At 49.9% G+C, this 14,225-nt stretch overlaps 1 protein-coding gene across 2 annotated transcripts; it reads left to right on the forward strand.

Annotated features, from left to right (window-relative positions):
• Positions 1-2,320: 2,320 nt before the first annotated feature.
• Positions 2,321-8,537, forward strand: KLF10 (KLF transcription factor 10). 2 transcript variants are annotated; one of them, XM_037503068.2, is made up of 4 exons: positions 2,321-2,477; positions 5,267-5,500; positions 5,603-6,515; positions 6,961-8,537. In XM_037503068.2, the coding sequence occupies exons 1-4, from the start codon at positions 2,442-2,444 to the stop codon at positions 7,218-7,220; spliced, it is 1,443 nt and encodes a 480-aa protein (XP_037358965.1). In that variant the 5' UTR covers positions 2,321-2,441; the 3' UTR covers positions 7,221-8,537. The 2 variants fall into 2 exon arrangements, with proteins under 2 accessions (XP_037358965.1, XP_054548024.1); XM_054692049.1 differs by lacking the exon at positions 2,321-2,477 and adding an exon at positions 4,269-5,171.
• Positions 8,538-14,225: the final 5,688 nt, after the last annotated feature.

Genomic DNA, 14,225 nt, shown 5'->3' on the forward strand with positions numbered 1-14,225 from the left:
ACTCTGATCATGCAGTAGGAGCACTGGAAACCCGCCAGGGTGGTGGTGGAAGTTGGGTGGGGAGGCTGCACACTATTTTAATCCGACCAAAAGCTGATGGCAGACAAACTTAGAGCAACATCGGAGGGGTAGAAATGGAAAGTGCAGAAAGAGACATTTCTGAAGCAAACTGCTGGTATCTGAGGATCCAGGGCTTTGAGGGCGAAGGTGAAGGCTGACAAGGAACCCATATGGGAAGCAGCAGAAACAACTATGTTAGTTTTGGTTATGTTGGGTCTGAGGTGCCTGGGAACATCTTTCTCTGAATCTCTAGGAATTGTGCCACTGTTCCTCCTACCCTTTTCTCTTTTCTTTCCTGTTTTGAGTCACTCCCACAAGCCATGAATGCTCCTTGCTTCTCAGCCTGCTGGGGCACTGCCAGCAAGCCCCACATTCTGATGAAGGGACCAGGTTCAGACCTAGAGGACTGACTGTGGCCACCCAAGTGGGGTGGGTGTGGGAGAGTGGTGGGGGGGTGTCTCCCTGACAGGAAGGAAGGCTGGCTGGCCTGCTGGCTGGGCACAGACAGCAGCTTCCTCTCTGCAGCAGGTGCCCAAGGCCAGCTGCCTCAGCCCCTCAGGCTCTGATCAACAGGATGGGACAGCCTAGGCGGAAGGAAGCCTGCAGGGAGGAACACCCTGCAGACAGAAGCAGGAGCATGGGATGAGGGAGACAGGAAGAGCTGCCTGGTCACTGAGCTGGCGCCCCGCCAGCAGATTCAGGCAAGGCAATGATAGGGAGCCTTTCAGGCCTCTTCCCCTCCCGCCATAACCAAGTCTGCTCCCCGCCCCCCCCCCCGCCCCCTTAATCGTATTATCACTACCATTGTTGTCGGCTAGCCTGACCAGAAGAAACCATCGATGTTCATAGATTTTGCAGTTTCCAAAAAAAAATCAACTTCCTTTCTGTGCTCATTCTGTAGTTTCGGGAAAGGACACTTGCATTATGAGCCTTTCAGTCACGCACAGAGACGAGAGAGCTCACAGGAGAGGCAATGATTTGTGCCGCGTGTTCAGTTTGTCCAAAGGACATAAAATACCCGGTTTGCTTTCAGCCCCGTTATCCCTGCCCTCTCCACGGCAGCTGCTGTGACCAGGCACCGCAAGGGAGCGAACAGGGAGGCCAAGCAGAGCCGGCCATGCGGTCCACCTCGTAAGGCCCCAGCCCCCGACGCAGCCCCGGCAGTGGGAGATGGGTGTGTGGAGAGGAACGGAGGGGGATGGTCAGACTTGAAGGCAGGGAAACGCTGGGGCACGGGGTATCCTCGACTTGGCGGGCACCCCCACACAATCCCACCCCTAGGCGTGCCCGGGGCGGGGCGGGGGCGAGGTGAGGGCGACCACTGACGCGGCGTCTAGACTGCAAGCTAAACTTTACATTGAGCTCAAAACTCGATTCTGCAAACGCGCTTTGGCGCCACGCAAGAACGCGGGCGCGCGGCTCCCGGCCGCCCCATCCGTGCAGGGCGCGGGGCTCCAGCCGCCCCGGCTTCCCCGCGCCGCCCCGCAGGCAGGATGGGCGGGGCGGGCACCGCCGCCAGCGCCGCAGATGGGCACGGCGCGCCCGCGCCGGCGCCCGGCCGTGGGCGGGGAGGGGGGCGCGGGAGCAGGTGTCGGCTCCGTGACGGGGCTCCCCCCCGCCCCCGCCGGGGTGCACCCCGCGGCCCAGCGAGGCGAAACCCCGCAAAGGCGGTAGAGATGCAGCGCGGCCGGCCGCCGGGCTCTGCTTCCCCGCTGGACGCACCAGGGGACGGCGCTTGCAAACGCTCCTCTCCCGGCTCAGGCCCCCTGGCGGGGAGCCGCCGCCCCCCCCCGCCCGGAGTCCCGCCCACCCCGCGGCGGCCGAGCCGGGCCCCGCGCCGGGAGCAGGGCGGGGCGGGCATCCCTCCCCGCCCCCACGTGGGGCCGGCCCTCCGCAGTGCCGGGGCGCGCCGCGACCGCGCCTCCGGCTGGGGCCCCGCCCGCGGCGCCGCCCCCCTTCCAGGCCGGGGTGTGGGGTGACAGGAGGGGGTGGGCGAGGGGCGGCGGGGGGGCCGCTCGCTGAATCAGGTGGCGGCGGGGGTTCCCTCAGGCCGGGCCGCGGAACACGCTGCCGGGGATTGTGTACACGCTCCACTGACACAAGCTTCACGCTGCCGGGCAGCCGCTGATCACGCGTGGCCCCGCCAGCCCATTGGCCCGCACCTCACACACCTTTGCTGCTGATTGGCCCGCCGCAGGCTCCGCCCCCGCCCCCGCCCGCGGCGCGGAGCAGGCGGAGCGGCTACCTGAATGGGGAGGGGGCAGACGGCGCGCGGCGCGGCGGTGGCTGGAGCGGCGTCGAGTGTCTCCGGGCGCCCGTCTGTGCCCAGCAGCCCAGACGCCCAGCAGCCAGGCAGCTCGCCGCCGGCCCGGCAGCCAGCCATGCTCAACTTCGGTGCTTCTCTCCAGCCGACTGCGGTAAGTCACCTGGGGATGCCCCTGCCCTTCCCAGCCTCGCCGCGCCCGAGGGGCCGGCGGGCGCGGGTCCGCACCCCTGACATCTGCCGCGCTCGGGAACGGGCTGCCGCGGAGTGGCGGGGGGCGGGGGGCTCCTGGCTGCAGCCTGGGCGCGGGTGAGGGCGCGTGTGCGCGACGCGGGGCAGCGGCGGCCAGCGGGGACCTGGAGACGGGAGCGGGGTTGCGCACGCTGCGGCGGGCAGCGGAGCGGGGGCCCCGCGGGAGACTCGAGGCCATCGGGCCGGGCCGGCCGGGGCCGGGGAGGGGGCTGCGCTGCCCCGGCGGCGTGGATGGGGCCGGCGGGTGGCACGAGGCGGCCGCCCTGCACCTGGCGCGAGGGAGATGCCCCGTCGGGATCGGGAGTGCCACCCGGGGCGCGAGGGGCCGCTCGAGCGCCCTCGAGGGGCGGGGTGTCCAGAGGGGAGCAGAGGGTCCCTCCCGGGTCGGAGCCGGGCGGGCGGCGCGGCGGCTCCGTGCGCGCCGGGGAGGGGGCGTCCTGCGTGGGCGCGGGGACGGCGCGCGGGCCGCGGGGCGGGGGAGGGAAGTTGCGCCCGGGCGTCGGGAGGGGACTCCCCATCCCGCGGGGGCAGGTGGCCGCCTCCCGGGGCGCCTCGGCGGGGGGGCGCGGAGCCGCCTCGGCGTGGAGTGGGGCGCGGGGCCCGGCGGCTGGGCGGCGAGGGCGGGAGGCGCGAGACGCGGGGGCCGCGTGTCGAGGCGGGGCGCGGGGCGTGGGGCCGCGCGTCTGGAGCCGGGGCTGTGGGGGCTGCACGTCTGGGAACGTGGAGACGCGCGCCAGGCGGGGGCCGGAGCTGCCGGAAGCGGCGGGAGGGGCGCCGCGTCTGCCGGGAGCCTCGGGGTGGTCTGAGGTCCCGCGGGCGGCGTGGGCGGGAAGCGCCGCGGGCTGGGCCGGCCCCCGGGGGTGGCGGCCGGCAGGAGGGCGGGGGCTGGGTTTCCGCGGGCGCCCGGCCCCTCCTCCGGCTGCTGAGGCGGAGGCCGGGGGCGGGCCCGGAGCGGGTGCGCCCGGGGAGCTGCCCGTCCCCGAGTGACCCAGCCCCGGCCGCGCCAGGGGCGGGCGCGAGGCCCGGCCCCGCGGTCGGTTCCTAAGGGAACGGCGGCTCGCGGGGAGCTGGAAGGGGCGGGCGCTCCCGGGGCCGGGCGCCCGCCGCCCCGCCCCTCCTCTCCCCGCCCCTCCCCTCCCCGCCCCTCCCGCGGGCCCCGGCGCGCACCGCCGGGCGGTTGGCGGGGTTGGCGGCGCCGCCCGCGGCCCCTCCCCCGGCCGGCGCGAGGGCGGGGACCCGCGGGCTCAGGAAGTAGGTGAAAGGTGACGGCGCGGCAATTCCCAGTTCACGTTTCCTGCGCCGCCCGAGCAGCCGCTGATCACGCTTTGTTCACATGCCTCGCCCCCTCCGCCTCCACGCCCCCGCCCTGCCCGCCAGCCAATCGGGGCGCGGGCCGCCCGGGCGGCCGACCAATGGCGGGGGCCGGGCGCGGGGACGTGCGAGCGGCGAGGAATGTTCCCAGTGAGTCACCCGCGAGCCTCATTGAGGTTAGGGCGGCCCCGTCCGGCGCGCCCCGCCAGCGAGGAACTCCCCCGCCGCCCGCCCCCGCCCCCCTCTGCACCCCCCGCCCCTGCCTCCCCCCGCGCTTCCCCTTCCTGCCTCGCGCCCCGCTCCCCTTCCTCCCCTCCCAGCCGCCCTTCCTGCCCCGCCGGGCTCGCGCCTCCCGGCCCCGCCGCCGCCTGGCGTTTCTCTCGCTGCCTTTCTTTGCACGGGCGTCTCGGGGAGGCTTTTACACACGCGCGCTTACATAAAGGCGCGCGATTATGCAATTGCATTGTTATCGGCGTTGCGAGAGCAATGGCTCCTTTTCTTAGCGTTTCTACACGAGGGGGTTTTGCAGTTTTTAAAAATACGGGCGTTGAGCATAATACCTGGGAACGTGAAGAACGTTATTTTTGCACAATGTTGCCTGAAAGCATGGAATTGCATCGATGGAAAATGGGAGAAATAACGGCTAGTTCCATTTTAAGTGCAGTTTAAGGAACTTGAGTGTGAAGCTTTAAATAATTGCCAGTTGTGCAAACACAAAGCAAGGGCTGTTATTTTTGTCATGAAGCATTTCTTTTTTAAAAAAAAAAATTACGCTTTTGACTCTCACAGACTCCTTAGAGTCAGGGTTATTTCTACTTGCAGGTAGAATGTTCAGTTTTCTGATTATCCATCCTGATTGTTGCATTTCTGGGTCATAATTATGCAGCAAAGACCTGTATTAGACAGATACAGTGAAAAAATAAATTTTACATTTCAAATAAGCTAATAGACTAAAGAGCTAATATAAAAAGTGCAGAGACTTTGCTATGAGGCAAACCATGTTAACGGGCCAGGTCTGTCCACTATACTTTGTGGTTTTGAAAAAAGAACATTTTGAGAGCCTTCACCTAATTAAAATTTGTTCCCAGTTGACTCTTCCAGAAAGACTCTAAAGCGTTTTATTTTCTTCTAAGTCAAGCTCTTCTCTTTTCTGGATCACAAATCTTTGGTAACTTTGGCCTTGGTGCCCCTTTGTGGTAATAAGATGTTCTATTTCATAAGACTTATCAATGTAAGGGGAAGAATGAGGAAGATCTTTAACAGCATTATAACCATCAGAGTAGGGGTGAGAGAGAAATTATTTCAAATTTTAAGTTGAAAGTTGTGGTATTCTTTCATGGTATCTGGATGTCATGTATATATACTCTCTTTCTTTGATAGGAGGAAAGAATGGAAATGATTTCTGAAAGATCAAAAGAGTGTGTGTACTCCTGGAACAAAACTGCAGAGAAAAGTGATTTTGAAGCTGTAGAAGCACTTATGTCAATGAGCTGCAGTTGGAAGTCAGATTTTAAGAAATACATTGAAAACAGACCTGTTACTCCGGTGTCTGATATGTCAGAGGAGGAGAATCTGCTTCCTGGTACACCGGATTTTCATTCGATCCCAGCATTTGTAAGTGTTTTTGTTTTTAAGGTGACTATAAATGATAAAAAATTTTATTTACAATAGTGAACTCTAAATTTCTCATGCTGTTCCCCGTATTTCTCTTTGTAGTGTCTGACTCCACCTTACAGTCCCTCTGATTTTGAACCCTCTCAAATGTCAAATTTGATGGCACCAGCGCCATCTACCGGACACTTCAAATCTTTCTCAGATACTGCCAAACCTCACATTGCTGCACCTCTAAAAGAGGAAGATAAGAACTCAGTACCGGCCCCCAAGCTCCCCAAAGCTCAGGCAACGAGTGTGATTCGTCATACAGCTGATGCTCAGCTGTGTAACCACCGCTCCTGCCCCGTGAAAGCAGCCAGCATCCTCAACTATCAGGACAATTCTTTCAGAAGAAGAACCCACCTAAATGTTGAGGCTACAAGAAAAAACATACCTTGTGCAGCTGTGTCACCAAATAGATCCAAATGTGAGAGAAACACAGTAGCAGATGTTGATGAGAAAGCAAGTGCTGCACTTTATGATTTTTCTGGGAATTCTTCAGAGACAGTCATCTGTAGATCTCAGCCAGCCCCTGTGTCCCCACAACAAAAGTCTGTGTTAGTCTCTCCACCTGCAGTATCAACTGGGGGAGTGCCACCTATGCCCGTCATCTGCCAGATGGTTCCCCTCCCTGCAAACAACCCTGTTGTGACAACAGTTGTTCCCAGCACTCCACCCAGTCAACCTCCAGCTGTCTGCCCTCCTGTTGTGTTCATGGGCACTCAGGTGCCCAAAGGTGCTGTCATGTTTGTTGTACCCCAGCCTGTTGTTCAGAACCCAAAACCTCCAGTAGTGAGCCCGAATGGCACCAGACTCTCTCCCATTGCCCCTGCTCCTGGGTTTTCCCCTTCAGCAGCAAAAGTCACTCCTCAGATTGACTCATCAAGGATAAGAAGTCACATCTGTAGCCACCCAGGATGTGGCAAGACATACTTTAAAAGTTCTCATCTGAAGGCCCACATGAGAACGCATACAGGTACAAACCTTTTCTTTATGTCTTAGAAACGTAAAGTTGTTTTTGGTAGTGATACCAATATAAACCAGGCGCGTTAAGGAAGAACTTGCTTTCTAGCCAATTCAGTGGGCGATGTTTTTCAGTACAAGGTTTTTAAAAGGTTTCATCAACATGTTTTTGTTTTGATTTCTCAAAGAATCTTTAAATATCTGAGTAGTTACTTGATTAAAGTATCTTCAAAATCTTTGTATCATAATGGATGTAAGAAAGCCTTGTATTTGGCTTCTTTTATAAGAGTAAGATTATAAATGTGATAGAAAGTTGGAAATGGAAGTGATACTTGTCTAATGGTCATTTGATAGTTTCGCAACTTTAAAGTGTTTCTTAAGATATAGTTGAATTTAGTAAACTAAAAGTTGTTTTTATTAAATGCATCATAATGATGATCTGAATTTCTTTGCTCTAGGAGAAAAGCCTTTTAGCTGTAGCTGGAAAGGTTGTGAAAGGAGGTTTGCCCGTTCAGATGAACTCTCCAGACATCGAAGAACCCACACGGGTGAGAAGAAATTTGCCTGTCCCATGTGTGACCGGCGTTTCATGAGGAGTGACCATTTGACCAAGCATGCCCGGCGCCATCTGTCAGCCAAGAAACTGCCAAACTGGCAGATGGAAGTGAGCAAGTTAAACGACATTGCCCTACCTCCAACCCCTGCTCCCACACAGTGACATATAGGAAGGTGAAGAATCAGAACTAACTTTGGTCACAGCCAGGAACCAGTGGTTGATATAAAAATTGCTGCCACTGCAGGTTTGTGGCCCTCCAGTGCGGGCTGAAAGCAGAAGCCCCACAGCCTGGGGAGAAGGCCCAGCCTGGGTTATAGGACAAGAAGTGCTGCAGTCACAGGCAGGTCACAGAGTGGCAGGATTCATTTCTTATCACATAAGAGAGATGAGAGCTTTTATTCCTTTAAATATGTTTTGAAGGTTTCAGATAAGGTCAACACAGGTAGCACAGATTTTGAATTTGTGTGCACAATTTGTTACTTTCACCTTTATACTTGAGACCAGCTTTCCAATGTGACTCTTCTAAAGCATTGGTTTCAAGACTATAGAGACTGGAAATAAGCATTACGGTACAGAGATGGAGATGTAAGATCGGTTTGCATTACGATTATTGTCATCTTTTCCTAGAGTTATCTTGTTTACTATTCCTAGTCTTTCCAGTCAACTTCATGGATATAGTTGTTAAAATATAGTTAGAACTAGCATTTTTACACTATTTCTGACATTTGGAATTGAGCAGCTGTATATTGCTAAAGAGGATCCAAAAGAATTGGATTCCTCATTAATTTAATTGCTTTGAAGTGTAGCTATAATTTTTTGCATTTTTGTTTTTGAAAGTTTAACAAATGACCATATCTCGGCATTTTATCACGCTTTGAACTTTAGTTTGCTTGCAGTTTCCTTCTGTAGATTTAAAAGTTGTATACAAATGTGTTTTCTATAGACTCTAAGATACACTGCACTTTGTTTAGGAAAAAATTCAAAGATGAAAATATATATTGTAAAGAAGGGATATCAAGAATTTAGGTAACTCCTTGAAAAAGATGGCTTATGTCATCAGTAAAGTACCCTTATGTTATGAGGATATAATGTGTGCTTTATTGAACTAGGAAGTTAGCGATCATTATTCACAAGTGGACAAATGTCCTGTTAAAATGGAGTTTTGTGGAATTAGGTGGGTAGAAAATAATTAGAACATTCACTTTTGTTAACAGTATTTGTTAATGTTCTGTTGTGTAGTGAATGATATACACAGTGGTAAAACAAAAACAAATTGTTTAAAATACACAGTGAAAAATGTCACCATCTTTTCATTTAATATTTTTCTCTATATTGGATATAGATTCTGCCATCAAAACTTGGACCCTGGGAAAACAAAAGAATTTCCTTTTAATTAAAAAAAATCCTTGTGATTTACAATTTGCACAATATTTCTTTTGTTGTACTTTATATCTTGTTTACAATAAAGAATTTCCTTTGATATATAGCTGGGTGGTTGCATTTGTTGAAATCCATTCTCGAACCTTCACATCGATCACACTAACCTTGTTGATTACTTCTGGTTCTGTCCAAGGGCTTGTTCTCTGAATTTCTCTAAGGATCTCATTCAAATTTAGAACTGGAGTGTATCTTTAATATGAATAAATGCTGAGTAAGCAAAATGAGGCTAGGTATCTCTGTTAAAGTGTGGGTAGTCTACCCATTCTAAGAAACCAGTAAAATTTAATTCTTAAACATTCGTGTACATGGGTTAAAATACAGATCTGGCTCTCAGCAAAACCTTGTTAAACAGCACTAAGTTAAAGGGAACACCACAGTGAATAATTACAAGCAATGAGACTGCTGTGGCAAATGAAAATAAGCCTGACCTATTAGAGAGTAAATTACCTCTAGAAGTTAATTTACCTCCGATCATTAAGTGGTACCTTAAATGCAATAAACATTGGTACTTAAGCTGCATGAAAGGTAATCTGCCTCTGAAATGTTTGCTGGTCACTCATGCGTAGAATGAACTAGGAGCTGTAAATGCTACTTGGTGTACAGAGTGTACTTTTAGAGATTGATATTTTAGTTTGTTCTGAAATTCCTCTGCAACCATGTGCAAACATCCCCCACAGTGTGCAACTTAACCACTGACCTAGAGTGACTCAGTGATAAACATGCATGGTGAGAGGGATGATGTGCTTACTTGGTATCAATCGTGGGATAGACATTCCGAATCATCTGCACCTGTTGATGCTTCTTGGAAACTTGACTGCCTAAGTATACAGATGCTGGAGAGAAGCCTTGCCATTCAGCCTCTGCTGGGACGAGCCTAACTCCCCTAGAGAGTTTTTCTTGGCAGGGTCTTTAGAAGTGGTAATAGGGAAGATGACTGAGTATTCCCGGCTGTGTCAATGCCCAGGCCCTTGTAACAATGGAAATAAGCCACTTTTGGTGGGTGCCTGATGCTTTTCCTTAGAACTATTGTAAATCATGTCGTCTGAATTGAGTAGTCCCTCTTATCCATGATTTTGCTTTCTGTGCTTTAGATTATGTGGAAAGTTCCACAAATAAATAATTCCTAAGATTTAAATTGCATACCACAGACAGCGTCATAAAATCCCGCACGCTTTTGCTCTGTCCCGCCCAGGATGTGATCATCCCTTTAACCAACCTATCCACATTGTGTGGCTTCTGTCCTTAACCGTCTCAGTTACCAGATGCTGTCAAGAGTATAGCGGTGCTTGTGTTCAAGTAACCCTTATTTTACTTAATAATGGCTCCAAAGCATAGGAATAGTGATGCTGGCAATTAGTATATGCCAAAGAGTAGCCACAAAGCGCTTCCTTTAAGTGAAAAGCCGAACCTTCTCAACTTATTAAGGAAAGGACTGGAAATGTATGCAGAGGTAGCTAAAATCTGTGCTAAGAGAGTCTCCTATGTGTGAAATTGTGAAGAAGGAAAAAAGGCGCTGGTTTTGTTGCTGCACCTCAAACTGAAAGTTACCCCCACAGTGTGTCGAAGTGTATCGTCTCACATCACAGGAAGAAAGGTGAGTACAAAACAGGAAGACACTTAGAGGGCATGCATTCACATGACTTTCATCACTGTGTGTTATAATTGTTCTTCATTAGTTGTTAATCTCTGTGCTTAATTTATAAATTAAACTTTTTATAGATAGGTGTGTAAGAGCAGTATTGCAGTGCCAGGAAGGGCACAGGGCAGGATCTCTATGACTCTATGCAGACCGGTAAAGGAGAGTCCTGGAGCCCTCAGCTTTTTCAGGCTTTTATGGAGTTTACCAGGTACCCAGCAGGCAGGGGTGCTGGAGAGGGGGTGGGCAGTGGTGGTTAGAAGGCTGGCAGGCCTCTCAGCCCCCGGCGAATCTTCACTCAGCTCTCCGGTGTTCTCTCATGGTCTTGTTCTCTCTCTTCTACTCTTTGTCTCTCGTTCTCTTCTGCTTTCTCGCTTATCCTCCTGGTTCCATTCCTCTCATAAGCCAGTCTCAGCCCAGGTGTACCCACCTATGCATGCCCACACCCTACTCCAGGTTTCCGGCATCAGGCATGCATTTAATCTAATGGTGGGAGGGCGGAAAAACCTGATACTTTTTACTTACCCTACAAGTATATATAGGGTTTGATACTTTCTGCAATTTCAGGCATAAGGGCATCTTGGAATCTATCTGCCTTGGATAAGGAGGAACTTCTGTGTTATAGTGGGGCTGAATGTTGATGCAGGCTCTGATCTTGATAGAAACATTGCACCCACCAAAAAAAAGTTGCCCCAAAGTACATTGATAGCATATTAGGATAATGTAGTGTTACTGTAGCCTCAGCACTTCAGTTTTGATTGTTCTTGTCTGACATATATTAAAAATAGGAGTTCCCATATACCCTTCATTGAGCTTCCCCCTCTGATAATATCTTTCATAGCCGTAGAACATGTATCGAAACTAAGAAATTAGCCTTATAATACTATTTTTTTTTTTTCTTTTTAAAGATTTATTTATTTATTTATACAAGCACTGGGTACAGTCAGAAGCGTGGGAGGGTGAGAGAATTCACCAGAGCCAGAGCGGGGAGCAGAGCAGGCAGAAGGACTGAAGTACACTGCTGAGGGGAGCAGCGGGCGGCAGGAGAGGTCTGCGCGCCATGCGGGACCCTCCTCCAGTGGCCGGGGAGCAGCCGGGAATCGAACTGGCGCAGCAGAGGCCGCGGGCAGCTTCGCAACCCAGCGCTCAACCGCTGCGCCACCGGGGAGGCCCCTAGCCTTATAATACTATTAACTAAAGTACAGATTGTATTTAGGTTTCACTAGTTTTTCTACTAATGTCTTTTTTCCCCCTATGGTAGGACCTAGTCCGGAGTCTCAAACTGTATTTAGTTGTCAGTTTCCATAGTCCCCTTCAGCCTCTGGTCTCCCTCAGTTTTCTCTTATCCTTAGAACAGTACTTGTAGATTTCTTGTAGAATGGCTCTCAATCTGGATTCGTCCGGTGCTTTTTTCATGATTAGTTTGAGGTTACATATTACTTGGGAAAAGAGCAAAATAATAATGTCCTCCGTGCATTATATCAAGGATTACATGATACCATTCTCTGCTGCTGGTGATGTTAACCAACATCCCTTGGCTAAGGCAATGTCTGCTAAAATTTTCCACTGTAAACTATTTTTATCATTATTAAATATTTGGAGGGAGATACTTTAAGATGATGCAAATAACCTGTTTCTGCTTAAACTTTTGCCTAATCATTTTCCTATTCATTATTAATTGGAACTCTGTAAGAAAGAGTTGTTGCCTCTCCCCCATTTATTAACTTACTCAGTTCTTTATGTTCATATGAACTTAGGGATTTTTATGTCATGCCTTGCATTTTAAGACAATACTTATTTATGACTCAATTGTTCCAAGTTGGCCCTCATTAACTCTTGAACTATTCAATCATTTTTGATCGACAAAGATGGAAATTTTATATGGTTCAACATATCATTTTTTACTGGAATGAGACCTATTTGATATTAGTAATTTGACTTTTAAAAGCTTTTCTCCATCTGCATTGCCACCCCCCTAATCCTGCTTCTCTCACTTAAACAACTGCAGCTGCTCCTAACTCGTTTTCCTACCATCCATTCTCCTCATCATAGAAACTTTTGAAAATGCAAATCTGACCATGTATAGCTTCTGCCCTTAGTAACCACCTCAGTTATTAGACTGTCAGTCTGTGCTTGTGTTCAAGTAACCCTTATTTTATTTAATAAAATGTTAATGAAGTAAAATAATTTACTTAATCTGTTTAAGACATTTCAAAAACTTCCCAAAACTCTCAGGATAAAGTCTTAATTTTTTTTTTTCATGGTCTGGAATAATGCTGTCTAATAGAAATACAGTATGAGTCACATATGTAATTTGAAATTTTCTAGTATTTATATCAAAAACCTAAAAAAAAAACCCTAGTTTTAATACTTTAAATTAACTGTATCATAAATAAAATATCCCAGTATATAATATAAAATATAATATAAAAATTTTAATGAGATAAATCACATGTTTTTGTGCTAGTCTTCAAAATTGACCATAGTCAATATGCTTATAGCCCATCTAACTGGGACTAGCCACATTTCAAGTGCCCGATACGCACGTGTGTGGCAAGTAACTAATATAATGTACTGGGCTGATCTAGAAGGCCCTGTTCCATTAGGTTTCTACCAACCCCCCACACTACTTTCCTCCTTTATATGGTGTCCAAGCACTGAAACTTCATATATGCTACTTTTAAATATATATATTTATTTATTTTTAAAGATTTATTTATTTATACATACAAGAACTGGGGTACAGGCCAGATGTGTGGGAGGGTGAGACGATTCACCAGAGACAGAGTGGGGAACAGAACTGGCAGACTGACTGAAATACACTGCTGAGGGAGCAACAGGCGAGACAGGTCTGCTGCGCCATGTGGGTATCTCCCTAGCTGGTGGGATTGAACCCGCACTGCAGAGGCTGCAGACAGCTTCATAGCACTGTGATCAACCGACTGCGTATATGCTACTTTTTCTGGAAGTTTTCCCCTGCCCTTATTACCCTTGACATTTCCACTTTTATCATAATCATTGCCCCTTATTAAAATTGCTTGTCTGTCTTTTTCCCCATGACTCTAAAACAGCAAGAGGGCAAAGGCCTGTGGGTCTTGCTAATGCTGTTATCATCAGCATCTAGCACAGTGCCTGACACATAGCAAGAGATCACTCTTAGGTTTGTCACACTGCAAATTGAACCAAGAGGAGATCTGTGTGACTTGTGGGAGGGAGAATAATTAGGAAGTTGTCACCTGACACACAGGTTTCACACAAAGGTGATGAAAAGCTGAAGACCGCCTTTTTTCTTATTCCCCTCCATCTATGCTGGTACTGGCAGGACCGTTTACTATACCTTCCAATCTCTTCAAGAGTCTCATGGCATTTAGTTTCTATTGACTGCATTTTCAACAGGGCAGGGAAGAAATCTGATCAAGATAGACCAAGGCCATCGCTGTGGTCTAATTTCTCAGCTTGGAGTGGCTGAGAAAACTTGTTCCCCTGGCTCTCACCCCACCCTTTCTCTTTGGAGACAGTCAGAATGAGATAGGGACATAAACAGGGGCTTTTATCAGGGGCACTGAGCAGTTGGCAAAGCCTTGGAAGGAGGAGAAATCTTTTGGGAGATAAGTAACCTAAGGGAAGCATCTTTTCTAGAGATGTCCCACTGGTTTTGTTCTGGCAATGTAATCCAGTCCTGACGTTTTTCTGACCAATTTAAGAGCAGCTTGAAAAATGGCTTTGTGTTGATAAGAGAAATACAACTGCTTCTAACTAGCTACAGTGGTAACTGAACCCTGGAGATGTCAGGGAGAGTACACTGATAAAGTAAAAAGACCTGGTATATTAAGATTCTCCAGAGAAGAACCAATGGGAGATTATATATATTTAATGAGGAGCTGGTTCATGTGATTATGGAGGCTAATAAATCCCAAGATCTGCAGTTGGCAAACTGGAAAGCTAGGAGAGCCAATTGTAGCCCAAATACAGGCCCAAGACTCTCAGGAAGAGCTGATATTTCAGTGTTAGTCTGAAGACAAGAAAAAACTGTTCCAGCTTGGAAGCAATCAAGTAGGAGGTCCCCCTTACCAGGCTTTTTGTTCTACTCA

This window comes from Talpa occidentalis, unplaced genomic scaffold, assembly GCF_014898055.3.
Source record: "Talpa occidentalis isolate TD23 unplaced genomic scaffold, MPIMG_talOcc4v2.1, whole genome shotgun sequence".
Classification (NCBI taxonomy): Eukaryota; Metazoa; Chordata; class Mammalia; order Eulipotyphla; family Talpidae; genus Talpa; species Talpa occidentalis.

Bases quoted from the DNA above. Each gene is read 5' to 3' on its own strand.
- KLF10 (XM_054692049.1), top strand. From the start codon at position 5,091: ATGTTCTATTTCATAAGACTTATCAATGTAAGGGGAAGAATGAGGAAG. The intron at 5,501-5,602 runs GTAAGTGTTTTT...TTCTCTTTGTAG, and splicing joins TTCATTCGATCCCAGCATTT to TGTCTGACTCCACCTTACAG. The intron at 6,516-6,960 runs GTACAAACCTTT...TCTTTGCTCTAG, and splicing joins CCACATGAGAACGCATACAG to GAGAAAAGCCTTTTAGCTGT.